The 15,824-nt window shown below is 44.0% G+C and overlaps 1 protein-coding gene across 1 annotated transcript in view; it reads left to right on the top strand.

The window, feature by feature from the left end:
- flvcr2b (FLVCR choline and putative heme transporter 2b) overlaps positions 1-15,824 on the top strand; it is a 160,765-nt gene that overhangs the window by 69,595 nt on the left and 75,346 nt on the right. The window contains exons 5-6 of the mRNA XM_084313820.1: positions 88-191; positions 7,612-7,722. Coding sequence (XP_084169946.1) covers positions 88-191; positions 7,612-7,722 — 215 coding nt within the window. The remainder of the gene's footprint in view (positions 1-87; positions 192-7,611; positions 7,723-15,824) is intronic.

The following is a 15,824-nucleotide window of genomic DNA, read 5'->3' as shown; positions in this document are numbered from 1 at the left end:
GTTCCTATATGAGAACAATTTTCTACTTCCTCCTGTCAAAGGCCAACTAATTAAGTCACTAATATTGCTTTCTTCTCCTCCCCTCAGGGTGAAGAGGTGAACGCTGGGAGAATAGGACTCACGATTGTCATTGCCGGCATGGTCGGATCCCTGATCTGTGGACTCTGGTTGGACAGAACCAAAACCTACAAGTAAGGCTAATCTGTTGAACCATTCCCATTCATATCTACATTCTTGAATGGTCATTCATCTGTTACATATTAAAATGGCTGCCATAGAATGTTTGATAATGTTATGGAAATCGGCGTTTGTTTGATGCATGAGACTCGTACATGAGATGCATGATAATGTGTGTTACTATGGCAATGACCTGGCTGGCCACACCTCTGGCTCTTGTCTTGATCACCATAGATGTATAATTTGGATGAGCAGTACATCCTCTGTAAGTCCCTTTGTAAGTCTTAACGTTCCCTATACTGTAGGTCTTATTGAAGTTCCCTATATTGTAGGTCTTAATAACATTCCCTATACTTTAGGTCTTATTAATGTTCCATATGTAAGTCTTAATGTTCCCTATTGTCCAATTATCTAGCAGTCTCAGTCAATGAGTCAACTAGATGTCCCCCTTGGAAGGGTGTGGGCGAAATGACTTATACTCAAACCATTGAAACAATTTGGACTTTATAAGAATGTTCGTTTATTTGGACTTTGATGTCCAGCATCCAATTCATCCTTGTTGTAATAATCACCAGGTGGTCAATTAAACAAGTGGTTAGCTTGTAGCTGATAGTTAGTAGCAGCTTACATCCAAGCATTAGTGGATAATGTTAGTAGAGGTCGATATGTTATTTGGTAATGTTCAACCAAGTCGACTCTGATAATAGTTCGTTGATAGTTAGGTTGCAAATTAGCAACCGCCGGTACTTGATAGTGTAGCCCTTAGGTGTCAAACTCCTGGCCCGCGGGCCAAATGTGGCCCGTCACGTCATTTGATGTGGCCCCCCAAGAGCTCTGGTAAAAAAAAAGAAAAAAAAATTATTATAAACATTAATCTTGGGTTAAAAAATAGCGGCGTTAAAATAATTGTGGGTTAATGCGTTAATAAAGCTTTAACTTTGACAGCCTTAGTTATTACACATTCTTACACATACATGTATGTTGAACATCTGAGGTATTGATGAAGTAACAAAGGAAAAAAGCCAAAAGCACTTACTCCTCAGACATTCTTTGACAATTTTACAGCCCAAAATACAAAAAAGATCCAGGCGGAATAGGTAACAAAGGGTTGAAGAAATATTGTCTGAACTGTCCGATGCAAACTGGCTGTGTGACATAACCGAGCATCTCGCTCAATTGAATAAGAAGCTGTAGGGACACAAACAAGTCCCACCCAAAACTTGACCAATAATATAATATAATAAAGACTTTCGACTTGCTTACATCAGGGTCCACCATTTTCAATTCGTAATGAAATTGCTATTATGTGTCTGCATGAACACACAACTGTAACTGTACTCAAAAATAACAAAATAAGGGTTGTCTCAGTTCACAACTAGTTGTGAACTGAGACGACCCTTATTTTGTTATTTTTGAGTACAGTTACAGTTGTGTGTTCATGCAGACACATAATAGCAATTTCATTACGAATTGAAAATGGTGGACCCTGATGTAAGCAAGTCGAAAGTCTTTCTCTGGTCTGCATCCCCTTAATAATTGTGTGTATTGAGCTGTACTGTACCCATTCTGCAATCTGTTAATTAAACTATCTTCCATTAGTTGGATGTATGGCCTCTGCAAGGTTGTGTGCAGCCATTTGTTTTTGTAACATCTGCTACATCTGTCCCACGTGTTCTTTGCAGCTCAGTTGTTAGTTCTGCCCCTCTTGACTGTGACAAAAAGGTTTTGAACAAACTTAATGTCATAGCTTGTATTTGATGATCTTCTTCTTTGTTATTTACTTGAATGGTTTGATCATTGATTAATGGAGTAATATGGGGTTCTGATAAACTAAAATTATTTGTTAAAATAACATAAGCTAACATATATTTTTACATCTATGCAAATGCATATGCAATATGTATAACTTGAGTAAGTAATAAATACAGAAACAACATGTTTAACAATATGTAAATGAGTAGCTACATTTATTTTACATTACATTAACATTTATACGGTCTTTGGCCCTTTGAGGGCAACCATAATGCTGATGTGGCCCTCTGTGAAAATGAGTTTGACACCCCTGGTGTAGCCAGACGTTTAGCCAGGTAACAGTTAGCCAGACGTTAGTCAGTCTGCATGTTGTCAGTCTATAGTCAGCATGTACATTCAGTCAGCGTTTAGTCAGTCAGCATACAATCAGACGTTAGTCAGATTATTTACCTATACAAAGGAAAGGAAATAAACTGCATTAATTAGTAAATAGATATAAATTATGAATTAAAGAGAAATGCGGATATTAACGGTGCATATAATGCAACGTACCGTTGGCCAGTCAAGAGTTCGCCCACAGGGCTTTTCACCTTACAGTCTAGACTGAGAGTGTCACTTAAATAGCGCAACGCGCCGGCGCAGAGACAGCTTACCTGCTCAGAGTCGCAATACATATTCCAAAGTGCGTCCACTAGGCGGCACCAGATAATAATTAACTCATGCAATAAATGTATACAATAAATGTTACTCATGATAATAATGAAGGATAATAATGATAAATATATTGGGAAAAACGTTGGATAATTCTCCACCTTTACTTTAGGTCTTAACGTTCCCTATACTGTAGGTCTTATTAATGTTCCCTATACTGTAGTAGGGATGGGTACCGAATTCGGTACTTTTGAGGCACCGAACCGAAACACGTCGGTACTACCGAGTATCGAATCAAGTGAGAAACCACTTTTTTTTTTTTTTTTTTTTTTTTTTTTCATGTCAACGTTCACACGCACAATATATGCTTACCTAGGATTTGACTTGATTCAACAACAAAGCAGTCGGAGCAATGACAAGCCGAAAACTGTCGAAATTGTAGTTATTTGAAGTTTGGATTTTTTTTTTACGACTGAGGTAGGTAAATTAAATTTCTTGAGACTAAAGTACCGAAAAAAGGTACCGTTGGGTACCGGTATCGATTCACAGGTACCGGTATCGGTTCAAATGTGAAAGGTACCCCTCCCTATACTGTAGGTCTTACTAACGTTCCCTATACTGTAGGTCTTAACGTTTCCATATACTGTAGATATTATTTAACGTTCCCTATACTGTAGGTCTTAACGTTCCCTATACTGTAGGTCTTATTAACGTTCCCTATACTGTAGGTCTTACTAACGTTCCCTATACTGTAGGTCTTAACGTTTCCATATACTGTAGATATTATTTAACGTTCCCTATACTTTAGGTCTTATTAACGTTTCCATATACTGTAGGTCTTATTAATATTCCCTATATTTGACCACCGGCATTTACCACTTCAAAAAGCCGGGCACATGGCGCCACCAGAAACACCCTCCTAGTCGTCTCTGAGAGCAAGATGAGTGGCCAGACCTTGGGGGAGGTCTGGGTGTGAGGTTAGACATTCACAGACGAGGAGGAACACGGCGACGCTCTGCCATCGCGGTGGCCGTGCCGCCTGTGCCAGTCATTGCACCACACCGGCTGGACACGGACCCAAATGATTACAAAACACTAAAGGTCACGCCAGCTTTCTGCCAAGTCTCAAATTGTGTCAAATGTTAGCCAGGGGTGAACATGTAGACGAGAATTAAGCCAGGGACATCTATTTGGAAATTACTCAGTGATCCTGCAGCTCAATGAGTAGAGCATGGGGGGGGGGGGTCGAACGAATGGAGGGAGGGTCGATTTCCATTCGGGCCACTCGTGCTAAAAATGTCCACTTAATGACACGTGTTGGAACGAGCTCCAGGAGCCAATGAAATGGAAAATCAAATGTTTACTTTACTGATTTCCATTAATTCATTGGTCTCGTACACTTGTCTGTTTAGTATTTTACACCCAAGTAGCCAGCCATACAAGCACTGTTCTGTCATTTATTTGATGCTTTTTAAAGGTAGAATCTGTAATGTTGTCAAACAACGACCTCTAGGCAATAGATGACGACATGGTATTATTGCGCTTTGTTTAAAGTTTTGGTTTTGGTCTGTAAACAAAGTGATTGCTACTGCTGCTGGCCACACCTTAAGGCGCTCCCATAGTCCAGCAGACTGTACACAGAGCAGACTCCGCGGAGGTCCGCGCGGACTCTTTGAGCCTTCATAGTCGAGCGGACCTCCGTGGACCAATTTCCTAGATGTCACGCGCCAGTTTACACAATTGTCCCCACGCTGTTCAACTTCTGTCATGTCGTCGTCATCCGATGTCAAAATAAAGAGTATGTTATCTCCGTTTCCAATATTTCTATAATAAAACGGGCAGTTTTACGCACTTGAATAACAGGTATATAGGCAGCGAGATGCAATGTACCGTATAGGCTTGAGGTGGACAGCGCGTGGTGCTGAAAAGACACGCATTGCATGAAATAAAAGCACCCGTTTTATTTCAAAATATTGGAAACGGAGATAACAATATTTATAAATATTTATTTATTTATTTCGAAATAAAACTGGCAATTTTACACAATTCATTTAGAAAAGCCATTCAAACATCTCTCTGGGCACGGAGCGAGTGTTCAGAGTAAAATGCAGATCGGCGTCACATTAAATGCAGTTCGATGTCAACCAAAACGCTGAGCAGCGTTTTGTGTGACACCAAGTCAGCGGCGCGGATGTCCGCGCGTCAGAAAATAGTAGCTTCGCACCTGTGGGTCTGCTGTCCGCTGAGATCAAAGCTCAAGAGTCCGCGCGGACCTCCGCGGAGTCTGCTCTGTGTACAGTCTGCTGGACTATGGGAGCGCCTTTAGGCTTCAGGCTCAGAGTTCTGGAGAAATTCACAGTATGATAAACAGGGTTTGCACAAGGTCCTTGAACTGCTTAAAGTGCTTGATTTTTTTTACAGGTCTGGAATTCTTGAAAACAACCAATTTTTTAACAAGGTACTTAAAAAGTCCTTGAAATTAAAATCAACCATTCACATTGAAAGTTTTGTTCATCCATGATAAATACAATATTTTTTTATTTAAAGTGTAACAAATAGTCGGAAATTGGTTTTAAGCCATAAATATTGGATCAGATGTTTTTTCTATAAAAACACCATTTGAAAGTGAAGTGTATCCTTTTAAATGCCCTTTTTAAAATGAAAAATAGTGCTTAGGAAAGTACTTGAAAAGTCCTTTAATTAAATGTTGCAATGTCTGTGGGAACCCTGGATAAATGACTAAACTCTAACCCACACATCGGACCAAAACAAAAAAAGTAAACAAAGTGCAATATCAAGCAGGGCTCTTTTGCCTAGAGGTCGCTGCTTGACGACATTACAGATTCTACCTTTGATGTTTGTTGCTTAGCTATTCCGTTTCCCCTCCTCGACTTTGTTTGTCGTCCTCTTCCCTGTGGTGCTTGCTGTGTGGCTCTGTATTCAGTCGTTGTGTCGCCATGGAGGGACATGTCTCACTTGTCCTGTGTGTCCAGGTGCAGCCTGTTGATTTTGCAGTGAACTCTTGACTTCTAGGTCCCCACTCATTGTGTCTCTCTGGCCATGTGTCCAGGGGGGAACATCCGCCCTCACCAACCCCCTTCAGCGCATATCCCCTGCCCCCTCCCCCCCCCTAGGCCTTGTACCTCAGTGTGTCAATTGGATGAATGCCTAGAATATTCCTCCAAGCTTTGTACTCTGAGCCAGTTGTTTTCAAATTAACTTCTGACAATCTACTGTATCCCTGATCAAAAACGTCCATTCGAAATCTGATCGGTAGGCTAATCCATATAAGCTGCTTTCTGAAATTGAAGGATTAGATTGTAGTTTATTTTGGAACCAGGGGCCTATATTGCACATTGTTGGGATATCGGGTCGCCACCCATAGGAATCACACCTATGGCCCTTGCGCCATACAAAATGTTTCAGGCTAAATTGGATCCAAGAATGCTGTTGTTCTTGTAAAACATTTTGATTGAAAGGATGATGATGGTCTGTCTGGATGCATATTTAAACATCTAGCAAGCTAGAGAATGTCTGTACAGAGCCTTACATACATACATAGATGCATACATGCCTATATACATAGCACTATACACCGTTACAGGGGTATTTTATTCTATGGCAGAGGGGACAAAATGCCCATTTCCAAGCCAGGGATCTGTATCTGCGACCAGATGGAGGCGCTGTGAAGACTGGGTTGAGGGGTGTCTGGGGTCATGTGCTGTGACGTGTGCTCTGCGTGTGGTGGCTCTGCTGAGGTCGGGGGGGGGGAGGGGGGGAGGAAGCCAAACAAATAAACTTCTATCACGGTACACAGTTGTAGCCATTCCATTCCTTGTTTTGACCTCAGCGGATCGGACACAATGCCCAGCAACTTATTAGGATTTCTATAGTTCTATTAGGCATTAAGACGGAAGACATCAGTGTTTTTTTATAATCGACTAATCTTGCATTATGGATTATGGTCCAAGTACAAGTGGCGCAGTCGTTGGCGGCGCTGTTGCTTCACAGCAAGAAGGTCCTGGGTTCGAACCCGATGGGTGGGCCTTTCTGTGTGGAGTTCTCGACCATGTTTGCGTGGGTTTCCCTCTGGGTACTCTGGTTTCATCCCACACCATAAAGACACTCATGCTAGGTACATACTGTACTGGAGTTGGTCCCCGGGCGCTGCATAAAGACACTCATGCTAGGTACATACTGTACTGGAGTTGGTCCCCGGGCGCTGCATAAAGACACTCATGCTAGGTACATACTGTACTGGAGTTGGTCCTCGGGCGCTGCACTATGTGTGGCAGCCCACTGCTCCTAAATAGTTAGGATGAATTTCCCCAAGGGGATTAATATAAAGCACAATTATTAGGTACTAGTGTTGTCACGATACTGGAATTTTGAACTTCGATACGATACCTTGAAAAGTAGCGATATTCGATACCATTTTCGATACCACGGGGGAAAAGGTTCAATCTTAAAATGTACAAAAAATAAAATAAAAAATTTATGTTTTTTATTTTTTTTTTATAAATTTTGCTTTTGTTGCTGGTTGACTCAGCTTCTCTCTGGTACTATACGAGAAGATAAATATAACACTTTTAAAACCCTTTGTTTATCTTTTAGATCACACATTTAAAAATAACTGTTCATCTCACTTCAATAATTTTCATTACAGAACATGGTATTTTCTCAAGCAGACGGATGTAAACACTGTAATCTGTGTTGCATGTACCTGACAAACTTTGTATTACAGTCATATTCCAACTTAACTGAATGCACACGTGTGTGTGTGTGGACTACTGTACTATTACAGGTATTGAAATGAACAATGCAGCTTCCTTATACAAAAAAAATAAAAAAATGTATATGAATAATTAAATATCGCTATTTCGGGAAATGAGTATTGAAACCGTTTTAAATATCCAGAATCGATATGTATCGATTTTTCGATATTTTTGACAACACTATTAGGTACAGGGCCTTCTCAATGACGTCCCCGGTCCCTCCCCCCTTCATGATGTTGTGGTTTTTGTTTTTCAGACAGACGACCCTGGTGGTTTATTTCATGTCTCTGGTCGGGATGATAATCTACGCTGCGACACTCAGTCTGGGGCATCTCTGGGTGGTCTTCATCACGGCTGGATCACTGGGGTAAGGGAATCTCTGGGTGGTCTTCATCACTGCTGGATCACTGGGGTAAGGGCATCTCTGCGTGGTCTTCATCACTGCTGGATCACTGGGTGGTCTTCATCACTGCTGGATCACTGGGGTAAGGACATCTATGGGTGGTCTTCATCACTGCTGGATCACTGGGTGGTCTTCATCACTGCTGGATCACTGGGGTAAGGGCATCTCTGGGTGGTCTTCATCACTGCTGGATCACTGGGTGGTCTTCATCACTGCTGGATCACTGGGGTAAGGGCATCTCTGGGTGGTCTTCATCACTGCTGGATCACTGGGTGGTCTTCATCGCTGCTGGATCACTGGGGTAAGATTTCGGTGATTTGAAGGAAACCTAATAATAATTAAGCAATAACTCACGACAGGCCGTGATATAATGGTTATTATATCACAGCTAAGGTGTTTCCGGGTAACGGAGATTTAATAACCATATGCCACGGCCTGAAGTGAGGTATTGCTTTTACAAAACGCGTACCAAGTAAGGCTATATCCTGCTATATTCCTTTATCTGTAATTTTTCACTCTCTCAAATTAGTCGCTAAATGAATAACCTTAGTGGAAGTGGCAATAATCAAATAATCTGCATGAAATCTTTGCTTTATCCGTCTGATTCAGATGACGCTAACGGGAATTTTGAGCCATATATGGGCATTATGTTCATGCCCTGATGCGAGGGCTTCCCCCAATCTTGGCACCAAGAGGATTCCTCCTTTTAACTGGGCATGCATCAGCCCCGGTCTCATCCATATTCCTGAGTCTCATTTAACTGTGGATATATACGCTCATTATGAAACAAAGCGGGGCTCGCAACTCACTTTTGATGCTCCAAGGTGTTTTTAACAAAAAAAATAGCAGATACAACGTTTCGACCCTTCCGGTCTTTTTTTAAGTAATATATATATATACGCTCATTATACCACGGCTATGAACCGATCAAATTGCTTGATCACAATATATCCCAGTATCGACTTGCAATGCTTCGTCTGCCTTGTCATAGACCAGCCCTTGAACAGCCTAATGCCTTATCTCCACTAGCCAGGCTTTAGCGGTGAACCTGGCTGGACCCCGGCTGGACCCCGGCTGAAAACAGCCACTTTTCACAACCGGGCCAAAGCCGCCTGGGTCCGGGACTGTTGTATCATCATGGTTTAGCTTGTGTACCACAGTTGGTGGACTGGATTTTGAAAGGTTGCCTAGTAACCGGAGAGTGTATAAGAAATGCAGAGACATAAACTCAACCATACCATACCATGTTAGACCATGGCTAGCCCCAGCCAGGCTGAACATAGCTAATGGAGAGACATGGCATTAGGGGTAACCACCCAAGCAGGCAGTAGGAACAAGGCTACATTGACTACATGCCATAAAACAGGGGAACTATGGCAGTAGGAACAAGGCTACATTGACCACAGGCCATAAAGCAGGGGAACTATGGCAGTAGGAACAAGGCTACATTGACCACAGGCCATAAAGCAGGGTAACTATGGCAGTAGGAACAAGGCTACATTGACTACAGGCCATAAAGCAGGGGAACTATGGCAGTAGGAACAAGGGTACATTGACTACAGGCCATAAAGCAGGGGAACTATGGCAGTAGGAACAAGGCTACATTGACTCCAGGCCATAAAGCAGGGTAACTATGGCAGTAGGAACAAGGCTACATTGACTACAGGCCATAAAGCAGGGGAACTATGGCAGTAGGAACAAGGCTACATTGACTACAGGCCATAAAGCAGGGGAACTATGGCAGTAGGAACAAGGCTACATTGACTACAGGCCATAAAACAGGGGAACTATGGCAGTAGGAACAAGGCTACATTGACTACAGGCCATAAAGCAGGGGAACTATGGCAGTAGGAACAAGGCTACATTGACTACAGGCCATAAAGCAGGGGAACTATGGCAGTAGGAACAAGGCTACATTGACCACAGGCCATAAAGCAGGGTAACTATGGCAGTAGGAACAAGGCTACATTGACTACAGGCCATAAAGCAGGGGAACTATGGCAGTAGGAACAAGGCTACATTGACTACAGGCCATAAAGCAGGGGAACTATGGCAGTAGGAACAAGGCTACATTGACTACAGGCCATAAAGCAGGGGAACTATGGCAATAGGAACAAGGCTACATTGACCACAGGCCATAAAGCAGGGTAACTATGGCAGTAGGAACAAGGCTACATTGACCACAGGCCATAAAGCAGGGTAACTATGGCAGTAGGAACAAGGCTACATTGACTACAGGCCATAAAGCAGGGGAACTATGGCAGTAGGAACAAGGCTACATTGACTACAGGCCCTAAAACAGGGGGACTATGGCAGTAGGAACACGGCTACATTGACTCCAGGCCATAAAACAGGGGGACTATGGCAGTAGGAACAAGGCTACATTGACTCCAGGCCATAAAACAGGGGAACTATGGCAGTAGGAACAAGGCTACATTGACTCCAGGCCATAAAGCAGGGGAACTATGGCAGTAGGAACAAGGCTACATTGACTCCAGGCCATAAAACAGGGGAACTATGGCAGTAGGAACAAGGCTACATTGACTACAGGCCATAAAACAGGGGAACTATGGCAGTAGGAACAAGGCTACATTGACTACAGGCCATAAAACAGGGGAACTATGGCAGTAGGAACAAGGCTACATTGACTACAGGCCATAAAGCAGGGGAACTATGGCAGTAGGAACAAGGCTACATTGACTACAGGCCATAAAGCAGGGGAACTATGGCAGTAGGAACAAGGCTACATTGACCACAGGCCATAAAGCAGGGTAACTATGGCAGTAGGAACAAGGCTACATTGACTACAGGCCATAAAGCAGGGGAACTATGGCAGTAGGAACAAGGCTACATTGACTACAGGCCATAAAGCAGGGGAACTATGGCAGTAGGAACAAGGCTACATTGACTACAGGCCATAAAGCAGGGGAACTATGGCAGTAGGAACAAGGCTACATTGACCACAGGCCATAAAGCAGGGTAACTATGGCAGTAGGAACAAGGCTACATTGACCACAGGCCATAAAGCAGGGTAACTATGGCAGTAGGAACAAGGCTACATTGACTACAGGCCATAAAGCAGGGGAACTATGGCAGTAGGAACAAGGCTACATTGACTACAGGCCCTAAAACAGGGGGACTATGGCAGTAGGAACACGGCTACATTGACTCCAGGCCATAAAACAGGGCGACTATGGCAGTAGGAACAAGGCTACATTGACTCCAGGCCATAAAACAGGGGAACTATGGCAGTAGGAACAAGGCTACATTGACTCCAGGCCATAAAGCAGGGGAACTATGGCAGTAGGAACAAGGCTACATTGACTCCAGGCCATAAAACAGGGGAACTATGGCAGTAGGAACAAGGCTACATTGACTACAGGCCATAAAACAGGGGAACTATGGCAGTAGGAACAAGGCTACATTGACTACAGGCCATAAAACAGGGGAACTATGGCAGTAGGAACAAGGCTACATTGACTACATGCCATAAAACAGGGGAACTATGGCAGTAGGAACAAGGCTACATTGACTCCAGGCCATAAAACAGGGGAACTATGGCAGTAGGAACAAGGCTACATTGACTACAGGCCATAAAGCAGGGGAACTATGGCAGTAGGAACAAGGCTACATTGACTACAGGCCATAAAACGGGGGAACTATGGCAGTAGGAACAAGGCTACATTGACCACAGGCCATAAAACAGGGGAACTATGGCAGTAGGAACAAGGCTACATTGACTACAGGCCATAAAACAGGGGAACTATGGCAGTAGGAACAAGGCTACATTGACTACAGGCCATAAAACGGGAACTATGGCAGTAGGAACAAGGCTACATTGACTACATGCCATAAAACAGGGGAACTATGGCAGTAGGAACAAGGCTACATTGACTACAGGCCATAAAACAGGGGAACTATGGCAGTAGGAACAAGGCTACATTGACTACATGCCATAAAACAGGGGAACTATGGCAGTAGGAACAAGGCTACATTGACTCCAGGCCATAAAACAGGGGAACTATGGCAGTAGGAACAAGGCTACATTGACTACAGGCCATAAAACAGGGGAACTATGGCAGTAGGAACAAGGCTACATTGACTACAGGCCATAAAACAGGGGAACTATGGCAGTAGGAACAAGGCTACATTGACTCCAGACCATAAAACAGGGGAACTATGGCAGTAGGAACAAGGCTACATTGACTCCAGGCCATAAAACAGGGGGACTATGGCAGTAGGAACAAGGCTACATTGACTACAGGCCATAAAACAGGGGAACTATGGCAGTAAGAACAAGGCTACATTGACTACATGCCATAAAACAGGGGAACTATGGCAGTAGGAACAAGGCTAAATTGACTACATGCCATAAAACAGGGGAACTATGGCAGTAGGAACAAGGCTACATTGACTACAGGCCATAAAGCAGGGGAACTATGGCAGTAGGAACAAGGCTACATTGACTCCAGGCCATAAAGCAGGGGAACTATGGCAGTAGGAACAAGGCTACATTGACTACAGGCCATAAAGCAGGGGAACTATGGCAGTAGGAACAAGGCTACATTGACTCCAGGCCATAAAACAGGGGAACTATGGCAGTAGGAACAAGGCTACATTGACTCCAGGCCATAAAACAGGGGAACTATGGCAGTAGGAACAAGGCTACATTGACTACAGGCCATAAAACAGAGGAACTATGGCAGTAGGAACAAGGCTACATTGACTCCAGGCCATAAAACAGGGGAACTATGGCAGTAGGAACAAGGCTACATTGACTACAGGCCCTAAAACAGGGGAACTATGGCAGTAGGAACAAGGCTACATTGACCACAGGCCATAAAGCAGGGGAACTATGGCAGTAGGAACAAGGCTACATTGACTACAGGCCATAAAACAGGGGAACTATGGCAGTAGGAACAAGGCTACATTGACTACAGGCCATAAAGCAGGGTAACTATGGCAGTAGGAACAAGGCTACATTGACTACAGGCCATAAAACAGGGGAACTATGGCAGTAGGAACAAGGCTACATTGACTACAGGCCATAAAACAGGGGAACTATGGCAGTAGGAACAAGGCTACATTGACTACATGCCATAAAACAGGGGAACTATGGCAGTAGGAACAAGGCTACATTGACTACATGCCATAAAACAGGGGACTATGGCAGTAGGAACAAGGCTACATTGACTACAGGCCATAAAACAGGGGAACTATGGCAGTAGGAACAAGGCTACATTGACTACAGGCCATAAAACAGGGGAACTATGGCAGTAGGAACAAGGCTACATTGACTACAGGCCATAAAACAGGGGAACTATGGCAGTAGGAACAAGGCTACATTGACTCCAGGCCATAAAACAGGGGAACTATGGCAGTAGGAACAAGGCTACATTGACTACAGGCCATAAAACAGGGGAACTATGGCAGTAGGAACAAGGCTACATTGACTACATGCCATAAAACAGGGGAACTATGGCAGTAGGAACAAGGCTACATTGACTCCAGGCCATAAAACAGGGGAACTATGGCAGTAGGAACAAGGCTACATTGACTACAGGCCATAAAGCAGGGGAACTATGGCAGTAGGAACAAGGCTACATTGACTACAGGCCATAAAACAGGGGAACTATGGCAGTAGGAACAAGGCTACATTGACTACAGGCCATAAAACAGGGGAACTATGGCAGTAGGAACAAGGCTACATTGACTACAGGCCATAAAACAGGGGAACTATGGCAGTAGGAACAAGGCTACATTGACTACAGGCCATAAAACAGGGGAACTATGGCAGTAGGAACAAGGCTACATTGACTACATGCCATAAAACAGGGGAACTATGGCAGTAGGAACAAGGCTACATTGACTACAGGCCATACAACGGGAACTATGGCAGTAGGAACAAGGCTACATTGACTACATGCCATAAAACAGGGGAACTATGGCAGTAGGAACAAGGCTACATTGACTCCAGGCCATAAAACAGGGGAACTATGGCAGTAGGAACAAGGCTACATTGACTACAGGCCATAAAACAGGGGAACTATGGCAGTAGGAACAAGGCTACATTGACTACAGGCCATAAAACAGGGGAACTATGGCAGTAGGAACAAGGCTACATTGACTACATGCCATAAAACAGGGGAACTATGGCAGTAGGAACAAGGCTACATTGACTACATGCCATAAAACAGGGGACTATGGCAGTAGGAACAAGGCTACATTGACTACAGGCCATAAAACAGGGGAACTATGGCAGTAGGAACAAGGCTACATTGACTACAGGCCATAAAACAGGGGAACTATGGCAGTAGGAACAAGGCTACATTGACTACAGGCCATAAAACAGGGGAACTATGGCAGTAGGAACAAGGCTACATTGACTCCAGGCCATAAAACAGGGGAACTATGGCAGTAGGAACAAGGCTACATTGACTACAGGCCATAAAACAGGGGAACTATGGCAGTAGGAACAAGGCTACATTGACTACATGCCATAAAACAGGGGAACTATGGCAGTAGGAACAAGGCTACATTGACTCCAGGCCATAAAACAGGGGAACTATGGCAGTAGGAACAAGGCTACATTGACTACAGGCCATAAAGCAGGGGAACTATGGCAGTAGGAACAAGGCTACATTGACTACAGGCCATAAAACAGGGGAACTATGGCAGTAGGAACAAGGCTACATTGACCACAGGCCATAAAACAGGGGAACTATGGCAGTAGGAACAAGGCTACATTGACTACAGGCCATAAAACAGGGGAACTATGGCAGTAGGAACAAGGCTACATTGACTACAGGCCATAAAACAGGGGAACTATGGCAGTAGGAACAAGGCTACATTGACTACATGCCATAAAACAGGGGAACTATGGCAGTAGGAACAAGGCTACATTGACTACAGGCCATAAAACAGGGGAACTATGGCAGTAGGAACAAGGCTACATTGACTACATGCCATAAAACAGGGGAACTATGGCAGTAGGAACAAGGCTACATTGACTCCAGGCCATAAAACAGGGGAACTATGGCAGTAGGAACAAGGCTACATTGACTACAGGCCATAAAACAGGGGAACTATGGCAGTAGGAACAAGGCTACATTGACTACAGGCCATAAAACAGGGGAACTATGGCAGTAGGAACAAGGCTACATTGACTCCAGACCATAAAACAGGGGAACTATGGCAGTAGGAACAAGGCTACATTGACTACAGGCCATAAAACAGGGGAACTATGGCAGTAGGAACAAGGCTACATTGACTACATGCCATAAAACAGGGGAACTATGGCAGTAGGAACAAGGCTACATTGACTACATGCCATAAAACAGGGGAACTATGGCAGTAGGAACAAGGCTACATTGACCACAGGCCATAAAGCAGGGTAACTATGGCAGTAGGAACAAGGCTACATTGACTACAGGCCATAAAGCAGGGGAACTATGGCAGTAGGAACAAGGCTACATTGACTACAGGCCCTAAAACAGGGGGACTATGGCAGTAGGAACACGGCTACATTGACTCCAGGCCATAAAACAGGGCGACTATGGCAGTAGGAACAAGGCTACATTGACTCCAGGCCATAAAACAGGGGAACTATGGCAGTAGGAACAAGGCTACATTGACTACAGGCCATAAAACAGGGGAACTATGGCAGTAGGAACAAGGCTACATTGACTACATGCCATAAAACAGGGGAACTATGGCAGTAGGAACAAGGCTACATTGACTACATGCCATAAAACAGGGGAACTATGGCAGTAGGAACAAGGCTACATTGACCACAGGCCATAAAGCAGGGTAACTATGGCAGTAGGAACAAGGCTACATTGACTACAGGCCATAAAGCAGGGGAACTATGGCAGTAGGAACAAGGCTACATTGACTACAGGCCCTAAAACAGGGGGACTATGGCAGTAGGAACACGGCTACATTGACTCCAGGCCATAAAACAGGGCGACTATGGCAGTAGGAACAAGGCTACATTGACTCCAGGCCATAAAACAGGGGAACTATGGCAGTAGGAACAAGGCTACATTGACTCCAGGCCATAAAGC

The sequence above is a fragment of the Notolepis coatsorum genome (genome assembly GCF_963971535.1).
Source record: "Notolepis coatsorum genome assembly, chromosome: 5".
Lineage (NCBI taxonomy): Eukaryota > Metazoa > Chordata > Actinopteri > Aulopiformes > Paralepididae > Notolepis > Notolepis coatsorum.
The sequence above is the reverse complement of the archived record's forward strand: the minus strand, read 5'-3'. Positions and strand labels throughout refer to the sequence as shown.